This window comes from Alternaria atra (genome assembly GCF_907166805.1).
Source record: "Alternaria atra isolate CS162 genome assembly, contig: 29, whole genome shotgun sequence".
Classification (NCBI taxonomy): domain Eukaryota; kingdom Fungi; phylum Ascomycota; class Dothideomycetes; order Pleosporales; family Pleosporaceae; genus Alternaria; species Alternaria atra.
This window is the reverse complement of record NW_025091327.1, coordinates 3,047,667-3,075,485: the sequence shown is the minus strand read 5'-3', so window position 1 is coordinate 3,075,485 and position 27,819 is coordinate 3,047,667. Positions and strand designations below refer to the sequence as shown.

At 50.9% G+C, this 27,819-nt stretch overlaps 7 protein-coding genes across 7 annotated transcripts; 3 read left to right on the top strand and 4 right to left on the bottom strand.

Annotated features, from left to right (window-relative positions):
• Positions 1–44: 44 nt before the first annotated feature.
• ALTATR162_LOCUS9340 (uncharacterized protein) lies at positions 45–10,821 on the bottom strand (the record flags this gene model as incomplete). Its single annotated transcript, XM_043316973.1, has 3 exons — positions 45–62; positions 120–126; positions 10,559–10,821. 3 exons carry the CDS (start codon positions 10,819–10,821, stop codon positions 45–47), a joined length of 288 nt encoding a protein of 95 aa, XP_043172908.1.
• An 875-nt stretch (positions 10,822–11,696) lies between these two features.
• Positions 11,697–13,145, top strand: ALTATR162_LOCUS9339 (uncharacterized protein; the record flags this gene model as incomplete). The annotated part of the gene is made up of 2 exons (XM_043316972.1): positions 11,697–11,712; positions 11,770–13,145. 2 exons carry the CDS (start codon positions 11,697–11,699, stop codon positions 13,143–13,145), a joined length of 1,392 nt encoding a protein of 463 aa, XP_043172907.1.
• A 1,062-nt stretch (positions 13,146–14,207) lies between these two features.
• ALTATR162_LOCUS9338 (uncharacterized protein) lies at positions 14,208–15,251 on the bottom strand (the record flags this gene model as incomplete). The annotated part of the gene is made up of 1 exon (XM_043316971.1): positions 14,208–15,251. One exon carries the CDS (start codon positions 15,249–15,251, stop codon positions 14,208–14,210), a length of 1,044 nt encoding a protein of 347 aa, XP_043172906.1.
• Positions 15,252–17,070: 1,819 nt separating this feature from the next.
• On the top strand, positions 17,071–22,387 carry ALTATR162_LOCUS9337 (uncharacterized protein; the record flags this gene model as incomplete). Its single annotated transcript, XM_043316970.1, has 5 exons — positions 17,071–17,506; positions 17,559–17,947; positions 18,015–21,913; positions 22,312–22,336; positions 22,385–22,387. 5 exons carry the CDS (start codon positions 17,071–17,073, stop codon positions 22,385–22,387), a joined length of 4,752 nt encoding a protein of 1,583 aa, XP_043172905.1.
• Positions 22,388–22,587: 200 nt separating this feature from the next.
• ALTATR162_LOCUS9336 (uncharacterized protein) lies at positions 22,588–24,381 on the top strand (the record flags this gene model as incomplete). Its single annotated transcript, XM_043316969.1, has 1 exon — positions 22,588–24,381. One exon carries the CDS (start codon positions 22,588–22,590, stop codon positions 24,379–24,381), a length of 1,794 nt encoding a protein of 597 aa, XP_043172904.1.
• A 333-nt stretch (positions 24,382–24,714) lies between these two features.
• Positions 24,715–25,871, bottom strand: ALTATR162_LOCUS9335 (uncharacterized protein; the record flags this gene model as incomplete). The annotated part of the gene is made up of 2 exons (XM_043316968.1): positions 24,715–25,763; positions 25,847–25,871. The coding sequence occupies 2 exons, from the start codon at positions 25,869–25,871 to the stop codon at positions 24,715–24,717; spliced, it is 1,074 nt and encodes a 357-aa protein (XP_043172903.1).
• A 332-nt stretch (positions 25,872–26,203) lies between these two features.
• Positions 26,204–27,391, bottom strand: ALTATR162_LOCUS9334 (uncharacterized protein; the record flags this gene model as incomplete). The annotated part of the gene is made up of 3 exons (XM_043316967.1): positions 26,204–26,369; positions 26,589–27,177; positions 27,235–27,391. 3 exons carry the CDS (start codon positions 27,389–27,391, stop codon positions 26,204–26,206), a joined length of 912 nt encoding a protein of 303 aa, XP_043172902.1.
• Between the last annotated feature and the right edge of the window lie 428 nt (positions 27,392–27,819).

Genomic DNA, 27,819 nt, shown 5'->3' with positions numbered 1-27,819 from the left:
AGACCTAAACAACCTCATTACAAATGTAGAAACACTCGTGTAACTTACCCACAATGCCGCCTCTGCCTCTAGGTTAGCAAACCTTATTATCTCTCTAAAATTAGGCGCTGTAAGCTCACTAAGAGGCTGGTTTTAGTTAACGAGCCACTGTCACGAGATGCTACGAGCACGTGTTTAAGAGCTTACTAGAAGCGTTAGTTGTGGCTACGTACGATATCTGGTGTAATACAAGACGTTGCGTAAGGAAACAGAATCAGCATGTACAGGCGGTGAGAAGTTATCGATGGGGGCCGTGCGCATGGCGCTAGGCCCGGCCGGTAATCAGCAGAATCCTGGTGCTTGGCGGAGCACTCGGATTCTGTAGCGCGTTCAGTGTCAAGGGAACCACGGTGGTTACCGTGACAGTACCCCCCTCTTATTCTCGAGCTCCTGCGAGCGTCGATCGTGACGATAAAGGTTCAGGGATATCAGGAAATCTTTCGTGGAAAGCAGCCACAGCTGCGTTATCCTTCAGGTTCAAGGCGGGTTCCCAGGTCAACTCATTGTAACCAGTCCATTTTACATAGTACTCGTGTCTCTTTCTACGCTTGTTAAAGCGGAGACCTTCGACGCTATCCACAAAGTATTCTTCTTCGTTATCTACAACGACAGGTTCGGGTGGCGTGCATTCTGGCCAGGTATGTGATCGTCTTCTTTGGCTGCTAGACGAAGGAGGGATACATGAAATACAGGGTGTATCTTCATAGATTCAGGTAGATGGAGGCGGTACGCATGGGAGGAGACCTTCTTGGTTATTCGGTAGGGTCCCAGGTTCTTCCAGTCGAGCTTCTTTGATGGTCGTTGTGTTCGGATGTTACGCGCATCTAGCCATACCTCGTCGCCAGCTTCGTAAGCTGGTGCAGGTAGGCGTTTACGGTTCGCGTATTCTTGCTGCAGGGCTTGCGCCCATGTCATTTCTTCGCGGATAAACTCAGTGATATCACGCATCTTATCGATCATCACATTCACATCCCGGGCTTGTAGGGCCTGGTAGGCGGGACGTGTCTTGTTCGTGGGCGGTTCAAAACCCATTCGGGGGTTCTGGCCGTAGCAGGCCATCATCGGAGATACTCCTGTGGATTCCGAAACGGTGTTGTTAGCTTCGAATTGAGCGATAGGGAGCCACTGGACCCAGTCGTCTTGCTGGTAGTTCGTGTACGCGCGTAGGACTTGTTCCATCGCAGCGTTAGCGTTCTCGGTTTGCCCGTCAGTTTCGGGATGATAGCCAGTTGAAAAGCGTGGGTCAATCTTTAGCTGGCTACATAGTTCGTCATGGAAGGCAGAGACGAACTGTCTGCCTCTATCGGAGACAATCGTGTCGGGAAGGCCGTGGTTGCACCAGACGTGGCGAAGAAACATGCGCGCTACGTCGGTGCTTCCATCTTGCTACATGGTATAGGTAGCGGTATTTGGACAAACGGTCCACTACCACCATCACGTTCTTGTATCCTTCTGACTCAGGTAGGTCGACCACGAAGTCGACGGAGATATCTGCCCAACGTCGTTCAGGAACGGGCAATGGCTTTAATAACCCGTGGTACTTCTCTCGCGACGCTTTAGAGCGGCGGCAGGTGTGGCAGCAGGATACGTATCGTCGGACGGTCTCGAACAGCCGAGGCCAGTAGTATTCCCGTTGGATAAGTTCGAGTGTCTTTCCTCGGCCTGGGTGGCCGCCAGAGGGAGCATCATGGACTGCACGGAGGATCTTGATTTTTAGTTCGTCGTCGTCAGGAATAACGAGCTTGTTCCGGTAGTATAGACGGCCGTCGCGGTTCTCACAGTCGCTTAGGGTGACGGTCTTTGACCGTCGTACCTCGTGCAGCAGTTGCAGAGTTTCTTGTATAAACGGGTCCTTGGGGTAACGTTAGGTGCTAACTGGTATCCTTCTTCGATAATCTGTTGGATAGATCTATCGGTCTCTACTAACCCAATCATGGGAGGATTCTGAAAGAGTTCTGGGCGCAGCAACGTTTGCTTGCGAGCTTCTCGGGCTTCCTCTTGTGCAAGCTGGTCTTGCGAACGTCGGGTTAAGGCATCAGGCTTCTCGCCATGCTTGCCTGGTCGGTACGTAATCGTAAACTGGAATCGGGAGAGGTATTCGGACCATCGAGCCTGACGGTGGCTCAGTTGCTTCGTAGTTGCGAAGTACTGTAGGTTCTTGTGATCGCTAAGTACAGCAATTGGGAAGGACGCGCCCTCTAGCTCAGGTCTCCACTGTTCAAAGCAACGGACGATAGCGAGTAGTTCCTTATCGTAGATTTCGTAGTTGTTTTCCGCAGGGTTCATCCTCTTCGAGTAGTAGGCTACAGGGCGAAGCGTACCGTCGGGTTCTGTCTGGGAGAGGACACCTGCCGTGACGTAGTCGGAAGCGTCTGCTTCTACGATGATCGGAGGTCAGGATCAAAGTGTCGCAGTATCGGTCGCAGTAGTGAAGGCGCGTTTTAAGGCATTAAAGGCCTTCTGGCAGTCGTCGTTAAAGAGAAACTTAGCGTCCTTCTTAGTTAATGCTACAAGCGGAGCGGCTAGGTAGGAGAAGCTATCTATAAACCGTCGATAGAAGTTCGCAAATCCTAGAAAGGCTCTAACGTCCTTGACGTTGTTTGGGTATTCCCAATCCACGATGGCTTGAACCTTCTTCGGGTCCATTCGTATTCCATCTACTCCAACTACGTAGCCAAGGTAAGTGACTTCAGTTTGGTGGAACTCGCACTTGTCTACGTCTAGTTGGAGCCCAGCTTCCTTAAGAGCGTTCAGAACAGATCTAACGTGCTCCTTGTGTTCGTGGAGGGTCTCGCTATAGATCAGGATATCGTCGAGGTAAGCGGTGCAGAATATGTCTAAGAACGGGCGTAGCACGTCGTTCACGAAGTGCTGGAACGTACTTGGCGCGTTGGCTAGTCCAAAGGGCATTACGAGATATTCAAATAGCCCATATCGGGTACGGAAGGCTGTCAGCCATTCGTCTCCTTCAGCGATGCGGAGTCGGTTGAAGGCAGCGATAATGTCAAGCTTTGTGTAGTACTTAGCCTTGCTTAGTCGGCTTAGGGTCTCTTGGATCAGCGGGATTGGGTAACGGTTCTTGACGGTAACTGCGTTCAAGGCACGGTAGTCGACGCAGAAGCGTAATCCGCCTCCCAGGTTTCTTGACAAAGATAACAGGAGAAGCGACTGGAGAGGAGCTTGCTCGGATAAACCCCTTCGACAGGTGGTCTTCGAGGTACTTGCGCAGTACCTTTAGCTCGTCTTGGGACATGCCGTATAACAGGCCGAACCCGTGTTGCTTGCCTTTTATCAGTTCGATCTTGTGGTCGTATGGTCGTCGTACGGGCAATTTGTCGGAGTTCTCTCGCGAGAAGACGTCTATTAGGTCGTGGTACTCAGGAGGGACTTTCGTGAGTGGATCGGTGTGCTTCTTTACAGCTAGTGCCTTATCAATGTCAGCAATACTAACAGCACAGATTTCGTAGCCTCTTCTACGCGCCAGGCTCATGAATGGGGCCGCGCCTATGCAATAGATATTAAGTTTCGGCTGTGACTTTAACGAGTCGTCCTGGTCGTTGGTTAAAAGAGTGCAGTCAGAGTCGGAGTCGTAGGTGGGTTCGTGTATAGGTTCGTTTAATTGGCGCTTCATCTTAGGTAGCCAATGATCGTGTCGTTGTCGTAGTACGTGTTTGAGTTTCGGGGTTCGGGAGTGAGTTCTATTAGAGCTGTTGTTGCCCCACTGTCCTTGGGGAGTAGGAGCAGAGGTACGGCTAACTCTAAGGCATCGTTCGGTGCATCTTCGGGCAGTAAAAAGCAGCTTCTCATTAGCATAGTCTAAGTTTACTCGATGCTTGTTCATCCATGGTTGGCCAAGTATTATCTCGTGGCGGCCAGTGTTAGTAACGTAGAGTCGTATAATCTCTACGTGGTTGTCGTATTGTAATCTTAGAGTGACGGTGTGAGACACTTCTCCACCGTCAAGTACGGTTCCGGTAAATCCAGTGGGATAGATAACGTAGGGCAGCAGGGTTTGACGAAGGTTCAGGTTGCGCGCGAGGTCTCTGTGAATGTATCCAATACCAGTAGCTCCAGTATCAACTAAGGCCTTAAGATTACTTCTAGTGTTGCCTTGTTGGACTGTGCAGGGTATCACGATACAGCGTTTCCATGTGTCGGTTTGGGATTCAGACCAGAGTTCAGCAGAGATTCGGTGTATGCGCGGTCCCGGGGAGCGACTTATCCTCGGGACGAGGCTTTTCCCTTTCGGGACCGGTTGCGAGAGCGTCTCTCTCGAGATCCTGAGGATCGGGAAGATCTTGAGGTATCGGATCCTGCGGAGCGAGTACGGATCCGGTTATTCGTGCTATGCGATCGGATATGCTGAGCAGGTAAGGGGACACTGCAGTTGCTGGATATATGGCCTTTCTGGTTACATTTAAAGCAGCGGCCTTCCTTAATTCTCTTCTGGCGTTCAGCCGAGCCAGCGGGTGCGTAGTTCATCACGTCTATATCCATTACGTCAGGGTGTGCTACAGGGAGACGGCGTGGGCGGTCTGGTAGGAAGCGGAGGTTGTTGTCGTAAGTAGATATGAGATTGGCGTAGTCGTTTAGATCGTTAGGCAGGGCTTCTCCAACCATTGCGCGTTGCAATTCGTGGGACAGGGAGTTTCGGAGGGAAGCAATGAGACCGATCTCATTCAATCCAGTATCAGCGGCTAGTCGTCGGAACTCGGCGAAGTGGGAAGTAAAGCTGCGCTTCCCTTGACGTAATCCGCTTAGTCGGCTAAGTGCTGTCAGCTCTTTGTTCGGGTCTCCGTAGGTGGCTTCAAGGAAGGTAACAAGCTGGTCTACAGTATGGACGTCCTTGTCCATAAGCGGGTCAATAAGGGCTACAGCGTCCTTCTCCAGTCGAGAGAGTGGGCATATAGCAGGCGGGATCTCTCGTTCGGGTATCGGTCAGCGTTACCCTCGAGCTTGTACCTTAGCTTGCGGACGAAGGCGGGGAGGTCCTTTCGTCGGCCATTGAACAAAGGCGGTCAGGCAGGCGGTCGGTTCGGGGCAGGTCCTTGAGGCTCGCAGTTGGCGGCGTCACAGGCTTCAAGCCACTTCCAGATGGCTCCTCGAAACGAACTTGCCCAGCTTCAGTGTCGGTACGGGTAAGAGCTGGGGTAGTAACAGGAGCAGACCTAGTCTTAATAGTCTCTATCTCTTGACGGAGCTCTAATATCTGTTGCGCGTGTCGATTCTCTTGCTCGGCTAGGTTAGCAAGGAGTGCTTCGTTGCTGCCTTCAACGCAGCCGAGTCCGCTTGAATTGCGTTCAGCTGACGCAAGATTAGCTGCAACGCGTCAGGTTGTTCGTGGGTAGTCATAGTAGGTTGACGCAACGTAATGTCACGAGATGCTACGAGCACGTGTTTAAGAGCTTACTAGAAGCGTTAGTTGTGGCTACGTACGATATCTGGTGTAATACAAGACGTTGCGTAAGGAAACAGAATCAGCATGTACAGGCGGTGAGAAGTTATCGATGGGGGCCGTGCGCATGGCGCTAGGCCCGGCCGGCCAATCAGCAGAATCCTGGTGCTTGGCGGAGCACTCGGATTCTGTAGCGCGTTCAGTGTCAAGGGAACCACGGTGGTTACCGTGACAGCCACATAACAGTAGCTACTCGAAAGCCTTGTACGTCAAAGTTTCCAAGTGCGTTAGCGGTAGGCTGAGGCATCTCTAATCTAGCGTCAAAAGCTTGCCGCAATAATAGCTGCCCCTGTCCTCTTAGCGTCGACTTTAGGCCATCTTTTGTAAGGTTGTGCCCACGTTTTAGCTAGCTAAGATAGGTAGCTGCTAAGGTAGTAGCCTAAGTAATATTAAACAAACTACCACCGCTAGCGTCGATAGTTTTGTAGATGTAGCAGTACTTGCACACAAACCAGATCTGATTAGTAGCCTAGCGCTCAACAACGCGGTAGCCATACCAAAAAATCTAGCTTTTAGGACGCTTAGAGCCCGCTAGTGGCTTCATGTAGCTAGGTAAACGAGCCTAGTCAATGCCGTCAAAGCTATCAGCAGCGCTGTTTATCTCATCTTAGCTATTATCTTTGTCTCTAGCCTCAGTTGTAGCTACCGTAACAGCCCTACTACCCTTAGTAGGCGCAACGATATTATCCTCTACATGCGATTCCAAAAACTGCGACTCAAATGTAGGGACTAGCGACGAGACAGTAGCCTAGCTTACGGCAGCGAGGGCTTTACGAGGCGATCAACGCTGAGATGCTAGCTAAGATGCTAGCTGAGATGAGGCCGCAGGAGTTGAGATGACGTCGTCGGTAGCAGCAGCTACTCTTAAACGTTTGCTACTCGAAGAGGTATGTAGTACACGGCGTTTGGCCATATTAGAGCAGTCGAAAACACCAGAAAGAAGCGTCGATACAGGAAAATAGAAATCGCGATAGGCTTCAAAACAAGGCTAAGGTTAGGATAGGAGTAGGGCGCTAAGCTGTTTTAGCAGCTGTGTAGCCTATTGTAGCCTGTTTAGGAAATAGCCAAGGTAGTTGCAGCACTAAAAAGAACTGCAAGGCTAAAAAAGCATCGCGAGATCTGCTATACAGTCGATTATAGTTAATTTAACCAAGTAAACCAAGCAAGTTAAGCAAGTAAGGCACGCTAACTTGACTTGCTTGCTTAGTATAAACCAAGCAAGTTTGAACAAGCAAGCAAGTCAACTTGCTTTTTGGCAACACTAAATATATCCCCCTAGTTTCCCAGCAAGAGGACGACAACAGCAATACGGATGGCGACGATAGCAGTATTCCTAATAGCTTTGCCTTCGACAGTCTGTTCCCGGTCATCATTCGAAAGATGTGTTCGGGTTGTTCGAATCTCCGCCCGCCGCTTCTTCCCGGGTATGTTATTCCTACTTCGTTGTAGTCAGAGTTCGCAACAAGCAAGTTAAGCAAGTTTTGAGGCTCAACTTAACTTGCTTGGGACGATTTTACGGTAGTAACGAAACTTGCTTGACTTGGAAGCGATATTAGCACAACTTGGTTGGTAAACTTCCATAACTTAGGTAACTTAGGTAATTATTATAGTTAACATACATGCAGATTACTGCGGGTGCGCCTCCCAGTTGCAAAGATCATACTCTCCCTCTAGCAGCGTCTCAGAACGCGTTGCCTCTAGTTTCTCGACGATCCCTAGAGTTAGACGTTCGAATCCAGCGCGTGTCCAAGCTCGAATGCACTGCAGTGTAGCCAGTAATTAAGCTCCTATTTTGCGTCTCTTTGGCTCTAATAGATCACCAAGCTCGCTAAACAATCGCTCGCACTCGCAGCTGCTAGCAGGTATCGTTAGAACGTCAAACGCCAACCTAGCTAAGTTAGGATACTTTGGTTGTAGTTCAATCCAGTAACGGATAGGATCACAGCCTTAAGTGAACTGCTCGCGCGTCCATTTTGGCTCAAGCTTCTTCTAGCGTTAGAACTCGTCGATATCCTCGTCGTCGCTACTATCGTCGGCGTCAGCTATCGCGGCGATAGCGTCCTCGAGCGCGCTTTGTAGTGGCCTAGGAGTAGTTTGTACAGCGTTAGTTAGCTTGTATTGCTGCCAAAGCTGCTGAAAAGCTACGTTGTTAGCGTGTAACTACTCTGGCTTCGAGCGCCAGCTGCGATCGCAATATCGTTTGTAGTACGGATGGAGTATTGTTGCGGCGTAGTAAAATAGTAAGCTATCAAGCTTAGAGTAGTAGGTGTTAGCTTTAGCCTAGGCGGCGCGGAGGTTAATAGGTAGATAATCCTTAGGAGCGTTAATCTGTTCGTAGTTAACGTAATTATATAGTTTAACCCGCTGCTCAAGCTCGTGTAGTAGCGTTTCAAAGACCGGTATTACTAAGTATAGGGCGCCAAATTAACCTGATTTACCGCGCCCTTCAAGCTGTTTAGTGGCCTGCTTAAGTAGTTTCAACACCTCTGTATACTCTGATATTACCGCCCAATCTGCGGCTGTAAGGCCGTCTGACCGCATCCACTTTAGTACGTCAGGAACCCTATTGCCACGCCTCTTAGCGATATCGTTAAGATTGCGCGTGTGCTAGATGTAGTAATTAGCGTAATTGCTCACAGCGTGCTGTAGTTCAATAGCCCGCTCAAAGCAGCTATAGAATGAATTCCAACGCGTAACAACAGGCTTAATTAGCTCTAATATCGCCTTCTAATTATTTGTAGGGAGTTTGGCGTTAGCAAGGAGCTAGAAACAGTTGAACAGATCGTACTGTTAGGGCGTTTTGATATAGTTAATTACATCGACAAGTACGCCTAACGGGCCATCTTTGCGCTAATTCGTCATCGATTCCTCTTCCTCTGCGCGCTCCGCTGCGTCGTTATCGTACGAATCTGGATTCTTACCAAATATAATAGCCTGGCCGATAAGGTTAAGTGTGTAAGGGCCACAGCGTAGACGCTGGTAAGCTGCAGTAAACCCGTACTGCCCAGCAAGATAGGTAACAGCTGTGTCGTTAGCGTACGCGTTATCAAGGACGAAACAACCAAGCCTTAGCGGCGATATCCCAAACTTCTGCAACGTTTAACTAACAACCTTAGCAATCCGTTCCCTAGTATAGGCGCCTGTTAACTGCGGCAGCGCGATAGGCATGTCGAAAACCATCCCTAATGCGTTAGCGTAGTGCGCAACAATCCTAAAGAAGCCCCGCCTGCCTCCCTTTGTCGTCTACCTATTAAAGCTTATATAGATTTTACTAATAGCTTTAGATAGCGCAGTAACAACTAGTGGTAACATGAACTTATATAGCCGTATTGCATACGCCTTAACGCTGTTAGCGCTCGTCCACAACGCACTCTCTGCTTTAGGGCTTGCGAAGCCAATCATCGATCGGAAAGCAGGTGTTTCAAGCTCGTAGAGAGGGTAGTTGTTCTTAATAAGCTACGTAACAGCTGCGTAGCGGAAGGCCTGTACGTCGAAGTTGCCTAGCTCATTAACTAGCTCCTGGCTAATTGCTACACTAGATCTAGTCACTATCGCAAGCGATCGCTAGCTAAATGCTCGCTTTGTCGCTGCTTGTAAGCCGATTTTTGTGAAGTTGTGGCCTGCTTTCGGTTGCTTAAGGTGAGTAATCGCGGATGTAGTTGACTGCGTAACCTTAAGGACACTATCGTGTGAGCGACGCTAATAGCAGAACTTGCAGATAAAGTAGATCTCATCAGTGTTACTGCGCAGCGCAACTCGATATCCATGGTTGTATATCTAGCTTTTTTGGCGCTTCTGTGAGCGCAGAGGCTTGCAAAAGCGCGACAATCGACTCCAATCAATGCCGTCAAAGTTGTCGAGGAAACGCTTATCAAACGAGCTATCGACCTCGCGATTATCGTTAGCGGCGCTAGCTACCGTGGCAGCGTTGGAACCCTTGATAGGCGGTACAATAGCCTCGTTAGGCACGGCGTTAAGCAGCAACGGGCTCTCGAAAGGGTGCTGTTTGGTAGCCTGGGACGCTGCGTCGGCCAAGGCTTTGCGTGGTGATTGCCGCTAAGGTAGCTTAGGTGCTGATATTATCGACGAGCTTTGCTAAGTATCAGCTAGCTCTAATAGCTGCGTATTAGTACCTGTACCGCGGGTGACGCGCACGCGTTTAGCGGGCTGTTCAGCAAGTCCTGCGCTACGTTTAGTACCTTTAGCGGCTCGTTAAACAGGCATAGAAGGCAGTAAAAATTAATAATAACACAGTAGCTCGAAAAGACTGTAATAACACACGCTGATATAACAATAGGTGCAGAAGTAGGTAGTAAGTGTTAACGCTACGTGTTAGGGCGCGTAAGCTAACTACGTACCGTATCGTAAGCATAGGCCCACCTACTGCAACACCAAAAATCCTATCACAATTTTATTTTCCTGCCACAACAAAAATCTTATTAGGTTACTCAAGTTATTCAAGTTTACCAAGCAAGTTTTCTAGGTAAACTTGACTTGCTTGATGTTTTTATGTAGATGAACTTGACTTGCTTAACTTGGTGCCAAGCCAAGTTAAGCAAGCAAGGCTTGCAAGTTACTTGCTTGTTGCGAACTCTGGTTGTGGTGGAAGAACTCACATAAGATTTCTGATGATTGCCCGATCTGCCACAAGGTGTTATTCCACAAGGAGGAATTCCGGCAGAATTCACCGTGCTTGGAATGCGAAACATCAGGCGATGGTGATGATGATGATAAGACCCAAGATGAAGAGGTGATGTAAGCTGTCGCTAGTACGGTATTCTAGAGCTACGTAGAACACACACTCGGAAGGTATAGATGGTAATCTGCTTTGAAGGTCTAATGGGAAAGGAGCAGTGTGTACATTTAGAACATCTGATAAGTATTAGAGATAGGTTATCGAAAACCAGCTTCTTCGCAGATTGCAAGCGGTAATTCAAGATATTTGTGCTGTCTAAAACACCACGGGTCGTACCGTTCTCACATGTCCAGATCGATAATCCTGGAAGCGCCGACACAGTATTGAATGAGAATGAGGACTTGATGATAATTTTCTCCCGGACTTACGGTGCCTTCTGATTTTCGGGATCATCGCTGACGATTTCGGGTTGTTGTTTGCGCAGCACACCAGCCCGCCGCAGCCCTACCCATAGCCCCATACCTGTCTCCTTGTCAACACCAATGACATCCTCCTCTAGCTTTGTTTCGAGCTCCTCGTCAACACACTGAGCTACCTTTGAAGCTGAAGAGCCGTAGTCATAGACACGCAGCAGAAGGTAGTCAGATCTCGTAGGACATTTGACGCACATGGAGGAGATGGCTAGATGCATCTTAGCGCTAGGTACGTATAACTGTTGTTATCTTGCAGTGTCGCGTGGGAGGATGAGAGGTACAGGGATACAGCATGTGATTAGAATCGTGTTTCTCGGCAGCAGAGCATTACCGTAAAGGGTCTGCAAAGCGAATCAAATAAGATATTATTAAGCAAGACACATCTTCTTGCAACGCCAACCACTTTTTCACGCACAAGATCTATTATGTTTTGATAATCTGCGCAGATAACACGTAAGGCTCCTGCATAGGTGCTATTTACACTACCATGCTAGAGAACGATGTCGGAGCTATTAGCTCAACCGCATGGGACGCATATCTGAAGCTTGGAGTAAGCTAGTATGTTAGGAAATCTCACAGGCAGTAATCTCGTGTCGCTCCACGATGCGTTCATAGCTAAAGCCTAACAGCAATTAACTCTAACAATTATCTAGTTTGCTTCTTTCTTCAAACAAAACAATCTTTGACCTCTGCAGCCAATCTCAATACTCTAGACTCCTCGTAGTTGGTTATACACAGCCCAACGAATACTTGAGGTCGGTATTAAAGGTGTTTATAGAAGACAGCCTCTAAGCAACGAGTCTACAAAAGCGGTTAGAACGTCACTAAGATAAGAGAGATGCAATAACGGAATTAGCTCTAGTACACTGGCAGTGCCGTGTAATTTTGCTCTTTGATATTAGTCATCGCACTGGGTCCAACAATCCACATTGCTTACGTATGCTAGAAGACAATATATATACAAGCTTTCAATACCCCACGATATTAGTCTACTACTTGTCTGATAAATCTCATTCTCTTGGGCTTGAACAAGCATCTGCACGAATACATCGAACAGCTTATACGAAACTTGTATAACGTACAGAGATCTCCTATGCTACGGCCACTAGGTACGTAGCCTTCGTTGTCGCAGCGCGTACCTGTTCATCACAGCTGATCTTACGTAGGGAAGTCCGAGCAGCTTTCGGCAGTCTCCCATGAGCTGGGTTTCTTCAAGAACGTAGGAGTGTCTGCACACTATACTCTCGAAGAAGTCGCTACTTCACCTGATCTGCGATGCGTTATCTACGCAGCATTGGCGGACGTCGTCCGCAAACATGATATACTTTCGGCCATTCCAGTTGACGAAGCATCACCGCATGCCTACTTCGCTCGTCTGCCCACCATAGACCTTGGTTCTTGTGTCTTCTTCAAAACGCGATCTAAGTCCGTTGAACAAGGTGAAGGGGACTCTGAGCTTGATGCGCTTCTCCAGGAACAGCACAACATCGACTTCAAGTCCCACCACGGCACTGTACCTTTCTGGCGGCTGACTGTTCTGCGAGACGCTGAAGTTGAGTGCAGCTTCACTGCTTCGTTCATTTTTCACCACAGTCTTGGAGATGGCGCGACAGGAACAATCTTTCACACATTCTTCTGGCAGTCGCTTAACACCAATGTCTCACTGCCGTCCTTCCTGGAGCAAAGTAACTCTCTGGTAAAAGTTCCAGGTAGTACCGAACTCCTCCCGCCTCTGGAGGAGCTTCACCCGCTACCGCTGAATCCGAACCCTTCAGCCCATCAAACGCAAAGCCTGAAAGAGTGGACAGGAAATTCCATCCAGCTACCTCTGGAATCTCTCTACCGATCAATTTACTTCTCACCAACATCATCAACAAAGTTTGCGCAAAGGTGCAAAGAGAATGGTCTGACCGTAACGTCTGGCCTGGTAGCCGTGATGGCTGGCGCGATGTTCGATGCACTCCCACCTACCATAGACGCCCTTACTGGTATCGTACCAATCAACCTGCGACCATGGCTCAATTTACCTCCTCATATCGCGAATGGTGCTATGGGGAGTTTCATCGATGCAACGAAAGTGCAAATCCGCCGTTCGCATTACGAAGTCGACGTGCAAGCTACCATACACGGACTCCCTGCCGCGCGTCATACGGCGGACGAGATCAAGAGATATTTGACACGCAACCTATCGCCTTCCGGTGAGCCGTACACATCTGTAGCTGCCTTCAAGGCTATTCCGGATATTGCTGCAGTGTTCAAATCTATGGTCGGTACGAACCGTGATGCGGCTTTTGAGATCTCGAACCTGGGCCGGTTCCCAGTCGACGGCCAGACCAAGGCGGAGGCGCAGTGGCGTATCGGCAGGATGGCTTTTAGTCGAAGCGCTTTGGCTTTCGGCGCTGCTTTAACGACGAGTGTGATTTCGGGTGCAGATGGGGCGTTGACGATTGGGTTTAGCTGGCAAGAGTGTGTTGTGGATAATGCCTTTGTGAACAGTGTTATACGGGGGTTTGGAGAAGGCTTTGACTCTGATGGGTTCTGATTAGAATGGGAGTTTCTTCTTGAACCCGCTCGGATGGAGGGCAAGGTCAAGCAATCACTAGTCACCTTGTTAAAGATTCGCGGTGAACCAATTACAGTAACGTTTCGGATACCGACACAAACTGAGCAAGGTGTCATCACTTGGTAACTCGGTTGGCGTCTGCTAATAATGCGCTCAATCTAACGCAGCGGGAAAGCTACAATAGTCGACCTTGGCACAAACATAGGCCCGCAACTGCGCCGGAGAAGCTAATATATGCAGGTGCGGAAACGAATCTAAAAACGTAATAGTAAAAGGCTTCGATCGTGCTAGCAGAATGAGGCAGTAAAACGTATCAGGTTAGTCGATTACTGCGCCAAAACACTACGTCCTTACCCGATGACATAGTACTGTTGATAGCTGAAAGCAAGTCGATCGACCGCGAAATGCCTCTATAGTCTCCCATTGTTGGCGGCGTCCTGTGCGGTGATGAAGGCATATGCCATGCAAACCATTTTACCACACTCACCACACTAGAGCATATCGTGTTGGCCAAGCCATCTTGAACGTGCGATCTGACTTTATCGGTAGGGTAAATGGGGAAACGGGTGGGAGAGGCAGCTTGTGCCTTATGGCACCACCTTTTGTATAGGAAATATATAGTGGTTGTAGGCCAGAAACATCCAGCATGCACGTGAAGCATGCGGTTGATTGCGCAATTAGGCTGGCATGTCACAACGAGGTGCTTGAGGCTACTCTTGGAACTCTTGCCAGATACGACAGGGAAAGCACTTTTTGATCTGACGCTTTACATGATGGCTAGAGCGACTTTACTATAAATAGCTAGTCCTCCGGTACGAATGGGCTCATCCATATGTGCGGTGCGCAACAAGTGTGGGCCAGATTAATACAGTGTCTCTACGACCAGAACAGTTGGTCGGCTCTGACCAAAAGGCGTCTCAAGTATCGGTCGACAGAGTAGAAGCCTGATTCGATGCTAGTTACGGGAATGATTAAAAACTTGAAGTTTGCGATGTCAGTCTTGGGAATGTGACGCAAGGCAAACTCCCAACAGCAACAGTCTCATGCCGTGCTCCCGTCAGCTTTACCAGGCATCATAATCCTCCTAAGCCAAACGCGCTTGGCAGCAATCGCAGCACCAACCACAGGAACTTGAGGATTCTCGACGGCATCAAACAAGTGGATTCCACCCGGCCAGACGTGCAACTCGCACGACGAACCACATCGCCACATGTTCATGGCGTACATGACAGCAGGATCGCGGAAGACCTCGCATTCAGCCGCGTCGATGTAAGCCTGAGGTAAGTTGGTCAGATCAGTGGCTCGAGAAGGCGCTTGATACATGGTGACTGTGTCGGTGCCACGCTGACCTGCAAGGGCGTGGTTCCAGGCCGCGCGGTTTGTGGCGCCGTTCCACGGCACGCCGTATTCGAATTGGTGATCCGAAGTACTGTCGCAACGGTCGTCGAGCATGGGCGACAGTAGCATCTGAGCCTTGATCCGCACGGTAGGGACATTCCTATCGCGGGCCATCAGACATGCAGCTGCGGCAAGGGGGGCGCCGCCTGAGGATCCGCAGACAACAATACCCGCGGTATCGATGCCCAGGCTCGTAGCGTTTGCAGAGAGCCAGACGAGACCTTCGTAACAATCCTCCGCTCCCCCTGGAGCCGGCGTCTCTGGTGCAAGACGATACTCGACCGAGGCAATTATGCAGGGTATGTCTCGAACGAGATCGACCAGCTGTGCGACACCGCTGGATCGATCGCCTGAGATCATGCCGCCTCCATGGATGTAATATAAGACTGGTAGTGCATCAGGCGACGCCTTTGGGGAGAAGATGGACAAGTCTATGGTGCGACCATCCGAGCTAGGGACGCCATAATGAGTATGCGTTATATGCGGATTCGCGTTGAGGATTGGTTCGAAATTTCCACCAACATCGAGACTGCGAAGAAAGGAGACATCTAGCTCTTCAGGCAGAAGGACTGAGTCGATGATGGGTGCCAGACCGGGGTCGATGGGTGGTCTGGGAGTCTTGATGCGTGAGTCTAATTGGGCGGCCAATGAGTACGGGAAAAGGTAAGTGGGGGAATCGGAGGCCATGACGGCCGGTGAGAGTGTGTTAGCGAGCTGCCACGAGGCATGACTTCGCACGTGTAGATGTACTGAACGTTTGCGGCGAACTATTGAGACATCGTGCTGACTGTGCGCAGGTTCCGCAGGTAAAATCCGCGAACCAGGGACGAGCCTAGGTCTTCCAACGGCCCGCTCCACTCGACAGGGCATATTACCCGCTGTGGGCGTAATCCCAACTCCAACGACCCACGCACCAGGCTCTCACCTTCTCGAATAGGCGCATATTGCCATGAGCGCGTTTTCGAATGAGCACATTTACTGTGAGCACGTTTCGGCTATCAGCTGCTCTTATTAGCAAGTCTGGCGACGCATCTTGCGACTAGAAGGGTCATAGTCGTCACAGCCATCGAATCCCACGACCGACCGTCTTCTGTAGTAACCTTGTTCGGATGTTTACTCCGCAGCCAAGATATAGATTTTCCGCCCTGCAAAGATCCCATGTGAGCCTGACGCCTAATTTCCCTTAGACCGGACTTGTGTTATGATTGGCATCAGTTGTCGAGTATGTATCGACTGAAACGCTTGAATTGTGCACTCGTAGGTTGGCGGGCAGGCGAGAAGATGTGAGCGCGGGATAATACGGCCGTAAGACTGTTGTGATTCGTAGTTAGCTTCGATGCTCCCACGCTCTTGCGGTATGTGCTTACCCGCTTTCCCTAGTATCCAGAGATACTTCGTATTGGGTCGTTGTCAGCCTATGCGTCTACCACCCGGCTAGGGCTGGGGACCGTTATATCGTAACTTGGCATAAGCTTCGGGATGCTGCTCGGTGCCAATCGTTGATGCTTCTAGCGGTGAGCAGCTGTTCCACCTAGTTGGCTTGGGGGCAGCTCGGGTCTACCAGTGGGTTCGTGGGTTTGCACGGTCGACTAAAAAGGCCCTATAATCATGATAAGCGCACTAAGGCTGACGGATGGTGAGAAAGATAGAGGTAGTCTCGAGAACGTTGGCAATGTGGCTTTCCGCGCGCGCACAGATGTTGACGTGACATTGAACATCTCGCGGCTCGCTGAAAACCACTGGGGATAGCATCTTCTAGCTTTGATCGTGACCAGAAGATGAACATGATTACGCACGCAGCAAGGTGTGTATGGCGTTACGGGTACGATAGAGGGTTATCGTAGCGGTGGAACCCAACGAGCGGATCTTGCGCATGGACAATCGCTAGCCATCACGTGATGGTTGGCACTGTCTAGTTCCAACTTGGCCTATGCCAACGCCCCATCACACCCCAACCTCATCCATCCTGCATCCTAGTCTCCACCCGTACATCGGCCGTTGCATGGGCTACGTCGCTTGTCAGGCCCATTACCATCAAGCATGATGGCTTGGCCCAGAGACATCAGCAGGCTTACCATAGTGCCTCCAATCCCAGCTGGCTTCGTCAACCCTTTTTTCATCAATGGCAGAGATGTCTCGTAATAGCAACATGCGCTGCCGCTGCCATGACTCGGACGTTGCGCTCGCTGACTGTATGCTGCTTGGAATGAGGCAGCCCCATGGAAGTCGTCTCGCCTCGAACAACCTCATATCACCTCAGCCATCCCTGCAATGCCGGCTGTCAGTCTGTATCCGAATGCCGTTTCCGGAAAGGCATTCACTTCTTGATTTCAGCCAGCGTTTGCCTGAGTCCAGAGCACAAGTGGCGCTCGATTCTCTCACCTACTTACACTAACCCATTACGGACTATCTTAATTCCAGAGGCTTTAAAGGTGTCAGATTTTGTACACAAAGAGAGACTTGACTTAACTTCCTGGACTAAACATCCTCTGATGTCGCACCAGCCATGGTCGACATGACAATACGCCTCGATGGCCTAACCAGCAGCAGTCCTGCCGGACTTGGAATATCGCTCCAACGCGAAGAGTCTTCGATCGTTGGAGCTACGTCCGGAGTCGGAGATACATCAAATAAGATCCTCGACATCATATATGAGCATGCTCTCAACAAGTTCGATGATTCAAGAGAGCGTCTCGCTGCAGGAACGGCAAAATTCTTGTCCGTAATCGACCGATTCGTCCTGGCAGGCGAACGCGTTGAAGCATGTTTGCCGGCCTTTCCCTTCAAGTCGGCCAACAAGGTTTACAAGGTGCTTGGGTCTCTTCCAGATAAAGCGGAAGAGCTAGCGCTTCAACGCTTAAACTTCATGTGCGCAAGGATCAAGGATGTCTACAAACCTGGAGCAAGAATCACTATCATATCAGATGGCATCACCTACAACGGTACGCTTAACCACCATTGATGTAAATGGTCTATACTAACGAGTAAACGAAGATTTGCTATCCATATCTGATCGGGAAACATGGAGCTATGGCGAGGCTTTGCGGCAGATGGCGGCGGATAAGAAGTTCACGTACATCGCGTTTTCCCGCTTGAAGGACATACTTGACTTTCCGGAGCTACCGGAAAAGTTGCGAGAAATCACTTATGTGGCTAACTGCACGAACTTCAGACGACTGCTTTTGAACGAATACGGAAGACCTGACATCGACATTGACAAGGAGATCAGAGACAATGCAGACACAAAGCTCACTTATCTCGGCTACCGCAAGTTTCTTGAGTCTGACCTGAAGCACATTTTCGCGCTAGGAGAGAACCGCGGCAGCAACCAATATAAGAGGGACGTCAAGTACCTTGCTAAGCAGATGCTGTTCAGAGGATACGTGAGTATTATGATCCATACACTCTTCGTGACTGCAAGATATTCTTCAGAGCTGACGTGTGGCATAGGCATATGCTGGAGCAGTCAAAGCAGCGTTCCCAAACCACCTTAGATTATCGATACACGAATCCATTGGCGATCACAAGATATCGATAAGTTTGTTGGACACGAAGACCGGCTATACAACACCATGGCATTGCAGCGTAGCCTTACTGGCTGACGGAAATTGGGTAAGCGCACCTGCGGGTGAGTTCCAAAAAGACTCACGACTCGAACTTGTTCACGAGAACGGGCGACCTAGCTACTTCAAAGAGAAGAATCTGCATGGAACGGATATGCCGTGGATCAACGAGGCAAATTCCAGCTACCTGCAGGCTCGAACTCCCTTTCACGGCACACGAAGTGGATACTCGTCGCCGAGCACAACGTCGATGGTCAGTGGTGTGTCGACTCCACCCACGTCCTTCGAACACACACCGCCACGTTCCTCACCGAGCATGAAACTTCCGGAGACGCCTTACATCAACGGTGCAGGGATCGAGCCGGCCTATGGCCGTCGTCTCATACCTCAGATCATGGACCAGCTTGCTACAACTCATCCTGCACGAACCGTTTTCTCAATCGCCAAACCTTCGGGCGCAGGTCTGGATCTCAGAGACATATCGGCACACGCCTTCGCAAAAGCCGTAAACAAGACAGCGTGGTGGCTCCATGATCAGGTCGGCAAGTCATTGTCTATCCGACCAGTCGGTTACATCGGACCTCACGACCTCCGGCATGTTCTCATCACATATGCTTGCGTAAAGCTCGGTTATGCCGCGCTTTATCTTTCGCCCAAGAACAGCACCGAAGGCGCTCTAGCCGTACTCGAAGCAACCAAGTGCGATATATGGGCCAAGGCAAGCGAGGTTGCCACAGCGCCTCTCGTGAAGGATGTCTTGCAAAAGCGTCCGATGAAGTTATTGGAGTTGCCATTGCTTGACGAACTCCTGGATACGGAGGACGTCAAACCATTTCCGTACACCAAAACGTTCGATGCAGCTACTACAGATCCTTTCTGCTACCTCCACACATCCGGTTCGACGGGCGTACCGAAACCAATCCCATGGTCCCACGGGCTGATTGGGACGATGGATGCGATTCGCCTACTTCCACCTGTCGACGGCGATGATGGACTGGTACCCTGGACGTCGAACTGGAAAGAAGGCGACCGGATCTACTCTTCCTTTCCCATGTGTCACGGTGCTGGCATCATCATGGATATCCTCATGCCAGCTCTCTTCGGTTTGCACTGTGTATTGGGACCAGCGAATGTAATCCCCAACATGTCACTTATCGAAAACCTTGCCGAACACGCCAGAATAGACATCTGGAGCATGGTGCCGTCGCTTGTCGACGAGCTTGGAGACACGCCTGACGTGTTGACCAAGTTTCGGTCTTCCAAGTTCATTTGCGCATCTGGTGGCCCAGTCAGCCCAATCAGCGCTGGCAAAGTGAACGAAGTCATCAGAGTGCTGAATCTAACTGGAACGACGGAGGGTCTGTTCATCGGAAACCTCGTGGTGGAAAGGGAGGACTGGTTCTGGTTCGCCTTCCATCCCTACTCCGGCTTTGAGTTCAAGGAAGTGGAGCCAGGTATCTTTGAACATTGGGTGCACCGCAACGAGCACGCGTCTTTGTTTCAAGGCATCTTCCACACATTTCCGGACAAGGAATCTGTCAACTTCAAGGACCTCTACAAGCGACATCCTACGAAGCCCAACCTTTGGGCTTTCACAGGCCGCAACGATGACCTCATCGTTCTTTCTAGTGGCTACAAGATTCTGCCTCTGGAGTTTGAAGCGCTTGTCAGTACTCATCCTGCGATCGATGGATGCCTTGTCGTAGGCAGCAATAAGCTCCAGGCAGGCCTTCTTATCGAATTGAAAGATCCCGCGGCTAAGACCGACGAACTTATGGAGAGTATCTGGGCCAAGATCGAGACAAGCATGTCGTCATCTCGTCAAACTGTCAAGCTGTCCCGCGACTATGTCTTCTTTGCTCAGCCAGATAAGCCATTCACCCGTACAGATAAAGGTACTGTCAAGCGCAGAGCTACCTTGATGCTTTACGATGACTATATCGAGCGATTCTATAGCGCTCGAAGCAATGAGACTTCTTTCGTCGTTGACACCAGCTCTGCATCGACATTGCAGCAGTCGGTACAGGAAATTCTCGCTTCATCACTGCCAGCGATCCAGACCGCCTCTCCAGACGACGATTTATTCGCACTTGGTCTCGATTCACTAGGTGTATCGGCAGCCGTCAATGCTATCAGAGCAGCGATCAAAGGCCTAGACAAACTTGCACCTCGCCACCTCTACGCCAACCCCACCTTGGCCAAGTTTACCACTGCTCTTGAACCCTTGGTTGCTGGAGCAAAGAACGCTGGTAGTTCAAAGCTTACCCTCGACAATAGAGAAGCGAGTTTACAGCGCATGATCGCGCAGCGACGAGCGTGGCAGTCTTTCCGATTGAATCCTTTCGACTACGTCAATCCAAACCACTACATGGGATTGGTTTTCTACTTCCCTCTCCGAGAGGGCGTCACATTCGAAGCTGCATTCGCGAACATGCAGGCAGGACTCAACCGAACCTTCGAGCTCATACCAGCTCTCGGTGGCAAGATGATCAGATGCTCAAAGGATGAGATTGGGTACACTAACGGCGATCTCTGCGTTGCCATACCCCCCTTTGGCCAACCAGCTCGCGACCGGCTGATTTACAAGAACCTGTCTAATGTGCTTCCGTCATTTGGGACACTGCGTGATGGTGGATTCGTGCCATCGGCCTTCAAGGATGAGCTGGTCTTGCGACAAGACACTTTCCCACAGCTACCTGCGGACATTTTAGTCGCACAAGCCAACTTCATCAACGGCGGTTGCATCCTCGCTGTCGATATCAGCCACTGCTGCCTAGATGGCGTGGGAGCAATCATTGCGATCAAAGCATGGGCTGAGAATTGCAAATACCTACAAGGAGACACATCGGCCACTTGCTCATGGTATGATGCGGAGAGCTTCAATCACAGCCTGCCTGAAGTCTTGCACGAACTTGAAGGATACGCACGTCCGGTAGACGAGATCGATCCTGATGTATGGGGTCTTCTACCGTTCATCCCATCAGACGATGTCGTTGCGAAGCATTCTTCACGGCAACCAGGGCCTCTAGGCCGACCACCCCGCTACCCACTGCACCCTACATGGCCACTGCCTGCTGTGGAGCGGAAAATGGACACGACCCTATTCCTGATCCCACCCGAGAAAGTCGAATTACTCAAGGTAGATGTCGCGAACAACCCCGAAGCCAACGGAGCCATCACATCCATCAGCGACATAGTACAGGCCTTCTTCTGGCGTTCAGCCCTGCGAGCACGCTACGCCGTTGCTAAAGCCAGTGGCCGGGAGTTCAGCCTGGACGAATACTCTATTCTTGAGCTTCCAACAGACGGGCGTCCATACTTCTCGTCTCTGCTACCAGCAACATACATGGGCAGTTTGCTCACCCTTAACCGGACGAGCATGCCAATAGACGAGCTCTGCGCCCCAACTACCAGTGTCGCCCGGGTAGCGCAGGTAGTGCGCGCTTCTGCTGCACGCATGACACCAGCACTGATACATGACGCGTTCACTCTACTGCAGTCGCTGCCAGACCACAGCAGGTTCTCGACGGCGAACATGGGTCTTGATCACATGCACGCCATGATCTCCAATATGATTTTATTTCAAATGAGTGAAATCAGCTTCGGCGATGCTTACTTTGCCAATGGGGGTTCGCCTGAGACGATGCGACCACAGCTGGAGCGAGGGAACGGGCGGTTTCGGTTCTTGGTCGTATTTCCGTTGAAGGCAGATGGAGGTATCGAGTTAGTACTGGGCACATTCCCTGAAGAGCGGGAGATGTTTGCGAGGGATGAGGAGTTTGCTAAGTATGCGCAGTTGGTTGATGTGGCTGTGTGTTGAATGGGAAGGGATTGTGGCTGGGCTGGCTTTCGGACGTATGGAGTGGAGTTTGATAGGCGTTGCAACATGTAAATTGACTTTTCTTAGTTTGTACGTGCAAAATGAATAAGGAATGCAAGAATGAACGCTAAAATGCTGCCACGGTAACGGTAGCGGCAGTAAGTGCCTAGAACAACGACACCGATGAGCACATTAAACTGACGCATGTCGCGCGAGACTAGCCGACTCGCACGCGCATGTCAGCTCTGATATACGAAGCACTAGCCCCCACACGCACATCAGCAGGGCCCAGCGACATATCGATCGCAAATGTGCTCTTTGCTCCGAAGGTTGCACTTGATGCATGCCATGCCTTGTCGTACAGTCGGTCTGTGGAAAATGGAAAAGAGGTTCTAGCACCTTTTCGTGTGGTTTTCCTACATTGCTGACTGTACTAGTGACTTGCTTGGTCTAACGCGGGTCAACGTTACCCTTGGTAGTACCGTTGTCAGCCAGGCCCTGTATTTCCCCTTTGCAGGCTCTCTTCTTTCATCTCGTTCCGGGGCGATGATTCAACTCAACAAGAGAGAAAGAAAGACAGCAGATACGTACCGCCACAATCACCTTCTCTTAACCTCCTCACATCCTTGAATCCGGCGTCATGCGTCCCTCTCGCGCATCCATCGAGGAACCACTCCTCTCTCCATCTCTCTCCACATCCACCACCGACGCAGAAGACACCAAACACATCGCCAACAACGACTACCGATTTTTCACTCCAGCAAACGCATACATAGACCATGAACACCTCTCCCCAGCAACCCAACCAGGCGTCCAAGCCATCGAGGCAACGACGCAAGCATGGACAAAGACTTCTCTCACAGCCGCCTACATACTAATCTGGCTCATCTACTTCGTCGAGACCCTCCTAGCCAGTACCACACTCGCTCTAATACCTTATGTCACATCAGCCTTCTCCATGCACTCTCTCACTCCAACCATTAGCATCCTATCCAACATCCTCGGCGGCGTCTTCACCCTCTCGTTAGCAAAGATTCTAGACATCTTCGGTCGCCCCCACGGTCTCCTATTCTGCCTCGTCCTTGGTACGTCTGGTTTATTACTCATGGCAATGTGCGGAGGCGTGACAACGTATGCGGCAGCGATGATTCTGCATACCGTAGGGAATAATGGCGTGCAGTATATTCTGTCGGTTTTCATCGCCGATACAACAAAGTTGGAGAATAGGGCGTTGGTCCAGGCACTCATGAACTCGACGAGTTTGATCACGGGATGGGTTGCTGGGCCGTTGGCGCAGGCGTATTTGACAACGGGGCCGGCCGGATGGCAGTGGGCGTTTGGAATGTTTGGTGTCTTGGTTCCGGTTGTTACGTTGCCGCTTTTTGGATTGTTGGTGCGGAATTGGAGCAAGGCGAAGCGTTTGGGATTCGTGGTTGCCAGAGACACGAGGAAGGGACAAAGTGTTCTGCAGTCTGTGAAACACTATAGTCGGCACTTCGACGTTGTTGGCTTGCTGTTGGTTTCTGCGGGTGTGGCGCTGTTCTTGCTGCCGTTCAATTTGTATACGTTGGCGGGGAAGGGCTGGTCGTCTCCGCTAATCATCAGCACGCTTGTGCTCGGCATTATTTTCCTGCTCGCATTCGTGGTGTGGGAAAGATTCTTTGCATCGATCTGCTTTCTCCCATACCGACTGCTCTTGAATCGAACAGTCTTCGGCGCATGTCTCCTCTGCACATGTCTCTTTGGAAGCTACGCCGTTTGGAACAGCTACTTTAGTTCCTTCCTGCAAGTGGTGCAGGGACTGAGCGTGGAGGAAGCGAGTTACGTCGCCCAGTTGTATACGGTGGTCAGTGTAGTCGTCGCTGTCTCAGCCGGATACCTGATTCATCGGACCGGCCACTTCAAAACCATCTCGCTCGTTGTTGGCATTCCGCTAAGTATGCTGGGCCAGGGTCTCATGATATATTTTCGCAGCCCTGGAAATATTGGGTACATCGTCATGTGCTTCCTCCTCATTTCCATCTCACAGGGTGTGCTCGTTGTCACGGACGAAATCGCCATCCTGGCTGCCGGGTCGCACGAACATGTCGCCGGAATGCTCGCCATCGTAAGCATTTTCGGTAACATAGGTGGTGCCATCGGTCTGACTGTGGCGGCCTCCATATGGTCGGACATCGTTCCCGATCGACTCAAGCAATATCTACCTGCGGAAGACTTGCATGACCTTCGCAAGATTTTCGGCGATATGAAGACTCAGCTGTCTTACCCGGTAGGCTCCCCAACGCGTCTGGCCATTCAGCACGCCTACGAAGACGCTATGCTTCGGCTCTTGGCAGCTAGCACGGGTATCTGGATCCTTGGGGCTATTGGCGTGTTGATGTGGAGAAATATCAACGTGAAGAATGTGCAGCAGAACAAAGGCCATATTTGGTAGATTGAGCGTTAGCGAAACTTGGGTGTCATATAGAGCCTGTATATCCTAATGTCAGAGCCGATATCGTGAGGCTTGCGCATGTATTTGAAGCTCAGCTCTAGAAGCCGGAGGTAGCAACTCCACGGTCCGTCGGTTCGTTTTCGATACCAGGCCTAAAGATTTCAGCATTTGGAGTCAGCATAGGAACCGCGGAACAAAAAGATACCAGTAGCAACAAAGGCATAAGCACGAGTATATATACTTGGACTGTGCATTTAAGCATATGCCGTACATGTCATGCTATATTCCGTCCTATAGATCGGTCTTTTCGCTTCTTAATGACCCGGATGCCTTCTACAATCTCTTGCAGATATCCTCGATAATCTCCTCAGTCTTCGCCTTACCGCCCATATCAGGACTCAGTAGCTTCGCCTCCTCGAGATTAGCATCCACCGCCTTGTACACAGCCGCCGCCGCCTCCTCTTCACCGATGAATTCGAGCATCAGAGCAGTCGATCGGATAGTCGCAATGGGATTCGCAATACCCTGGCCCTCAATATCCGGGGCAGAGCCATGGCACGGCTCACCAATGACAAAGTCCTTTCCAACGTTTGCAGAGGGAACCAGACCGAGCGATCCAACAAGCGCCGCGGCACCGTCGGAGAGGATGTCGCCGTAAAGGTTGGGAGCGACGATGACATCGTAGTCTTGCGGCTGGCGGAAGAGTTTGTACACCATGGAATCCACAATCTGCTCCTCGACGCCCACCATGCTGTATTTGGCATCCTGCAGCGCGCGACGAGCGGTCTCGCGGAAGAGGCCGTCGGTTTGCGACAGCACGTTTGACTTGTGCGTTATAGTGACGAGGGGGCTGGAGTGGATTGACGCAGACCCAGCGTCGCGGACGCGCTGACGACGCAGTGCAATGTCGCCAGCCATGGCGCTGATGTTGAAAGAAGCCGTTTCCGAAATGCGCTTAATTGCCTCAGCGATCTTGGAGCCGTCGGGGGCGGTGTAGGTCTTTTCTTCTTTGACGTAAAGGTCCTCGGTGTTTTCGCGTACGATTACTAGGTCTACGTCCCGCAGTCCACCGCGCACGCTCTTGACCGGTCGCACGTTGGCGTACAAGCCCATCCTCTTGCGCAGTGCGACGATGGGGCTAGAGTATCCCTTTGTTTGCACCGTGGGCGAGCTGACGGCTCCGAAGAGGGCGCCATCGCAGTCGGACTTGAGCGCCTCGACAGTGGCATCGGGGAGGGCGGCGCCGGTTTTCTGGAAAGTCTCCCACCCGGCTTCGTGGTGCGAGAAGGAAAATTTGAGGCCGAAGGAGGAGGGTAGGGCTTCGAGGATGCGGCGGCCGGCGGGGATCACTTCACGGCCAATGCCGTCGCCTGGGATGAGGCCTAGGCTTTGTTAGTTGACTGAGCGTGGTAACGGTGGCAGTAGATGTTATCTGGGTAGTGCTCGATGCAATTGGCTGTCTTACCTATCCTCAATGTGCGTGCGGCCATGTTGAAGCTGTGATGCGAAGATGGTTGCTTCGTGGTGGAATTTTTGGTATCGCTGCAGCTGTCGCCGAAGTTCGGAGGTCCGAGCTTCCTCTGCCAATGCCCATGTCCATACCCCACGGGGAGCAATGATGATCAACAATGATGGAAAGGATTCTTGTAGCTAGATTCTGCTACACTCGCTGCTCATATCAAGCAAAACGCCGTCCCATCCTCTATGACCGTCCCAACCCATCCCATATCTCATTACCTCTATCTTCCCCAACGCCGCGCTGATTCCGCCCACCATACCATATCGTGACCCAATCCCCAAATCCTTCCTCTCTAATTCCATCCTAATCCAGGTCATCACTCTCCCCCTCTTTCTTATCACCTCCATGAACTTCCTCGAACTTCTCATCAGGACCCTCAGCCCCCTCTTTCTTCGCCTGCTCTGTAGGCAGCAGCTCAATAACCACAACAAAAAGTTCTTGATTCGTTTCCCGGTTCTTGAGCACATATCTAAGTGTGTGCGGTCTGATTAGTGAATTGCACCAAGTCAGCTCCATATTCCCACGGTCCAAGAAAAAGTATAAGTGTGTAAGTGGTGGTGGTGGTGGTGGCAGTAGTAATGAACAATAGCCAAGGGGGGGAAAGGAACAACAAAAAACAATTGATGTAGCTTACCGCAGCGGCTGTCCATCCCAATGCCCAATCATACTTATATTGGGCAGTCCATACCCAATCTTGAGCGCAAACTCATTGAAGTCAAGATACGGGTTGAAGAAATCGCACTTGTATTCGCGGCCGGCTTCAAACGTAAAGTCCTTTCGGTTCTGCTCCGTAAGGAAAAACTTTTGTCTTGCTCCGGCCTTATCAGGTACGCGCTTCTCTTTCCTGACCTCGGCGCCGTCGCCATCTGCGCCCTCCTCATAGACGACTGCCTCGCCGTCCGAGCCGGGGACTTCCACGTCCCCTTCTGTTTGCGCATCACCTTCCAAGTCGCCCTTGTTTGGCTTGTCTTCGTCCTTCTTGCTTCCGATGCGCAGGACGTTTATCGAGGATAGCAGCGCGCCGTATAGGTATGGTTCGTCGGCGTATACATCGCCGTCCAGCCCTGGATCGATCCACCACTTGACTATACCGAAAGCCTTGTCGAACAACGGCGGTAATCGGTCACGGATGGGGTGGTCAAAGTCGTTTCCGAAAACGAGCTTGTCGCCTGCAATGTCTTGTTTCGGGGTGAAGGAGAAGGATATCGAGTAGCGGTCGTACGGATGTTGAGGGGTCGAGAAGTAAGGGGAGGTTTTTGGGGAGCCTTCGGGTAGACCTGGGTGGTGTTAGTGGCTGTTCACACTGGAGGGGCAGGAGGGAGAAGGGAGCGTACCGCGGTAGTCTTTGATGCGCATGTGCAGTCTTGCGTCAATCAGGTCGGACGATATATCCACTGGCTTTTCGCTGTTCACGAGCACATCTTGGTGTTTCGACCTGTCGTATGTTGCGCCTGCGGTTACGTGCAGTATGTACTGCTCGTGGGTCGTCATGCTTGCTTTAGAGTGCTATGCGACGAGGATCTAACCCGAGATGCAGAATATTTTTGTAGGTAGGGGATATTTCAACGAGACGTCGTAGTTCTCCAAGTGTTATGTGAGCCTGTTGCAATGTTTGTCCAGTATCGATCACACGCGCTGTTGGGCTGCCCAAAATTTGGTGATGGGCGATGACGTTCCGAAGCCGCGGAAGCAGGGATTGTAACGCTAGCGCTTCTCGGGTAAAGCGCGATCTGCCACCTGGCGGTCGTCATTCTGCGCGTCGTCTGCAAACGAGAAACCCATGAGGTGGAACATGGCGAACACGAAATTGCCGTACATGCACAACGCCAAGAGTCGACATGAATGAATCATTACCTAGATACCCCATACACTCCTACCAATCCTGTCAACTCCAGCAGCCAAACACTCTACCCACCAGG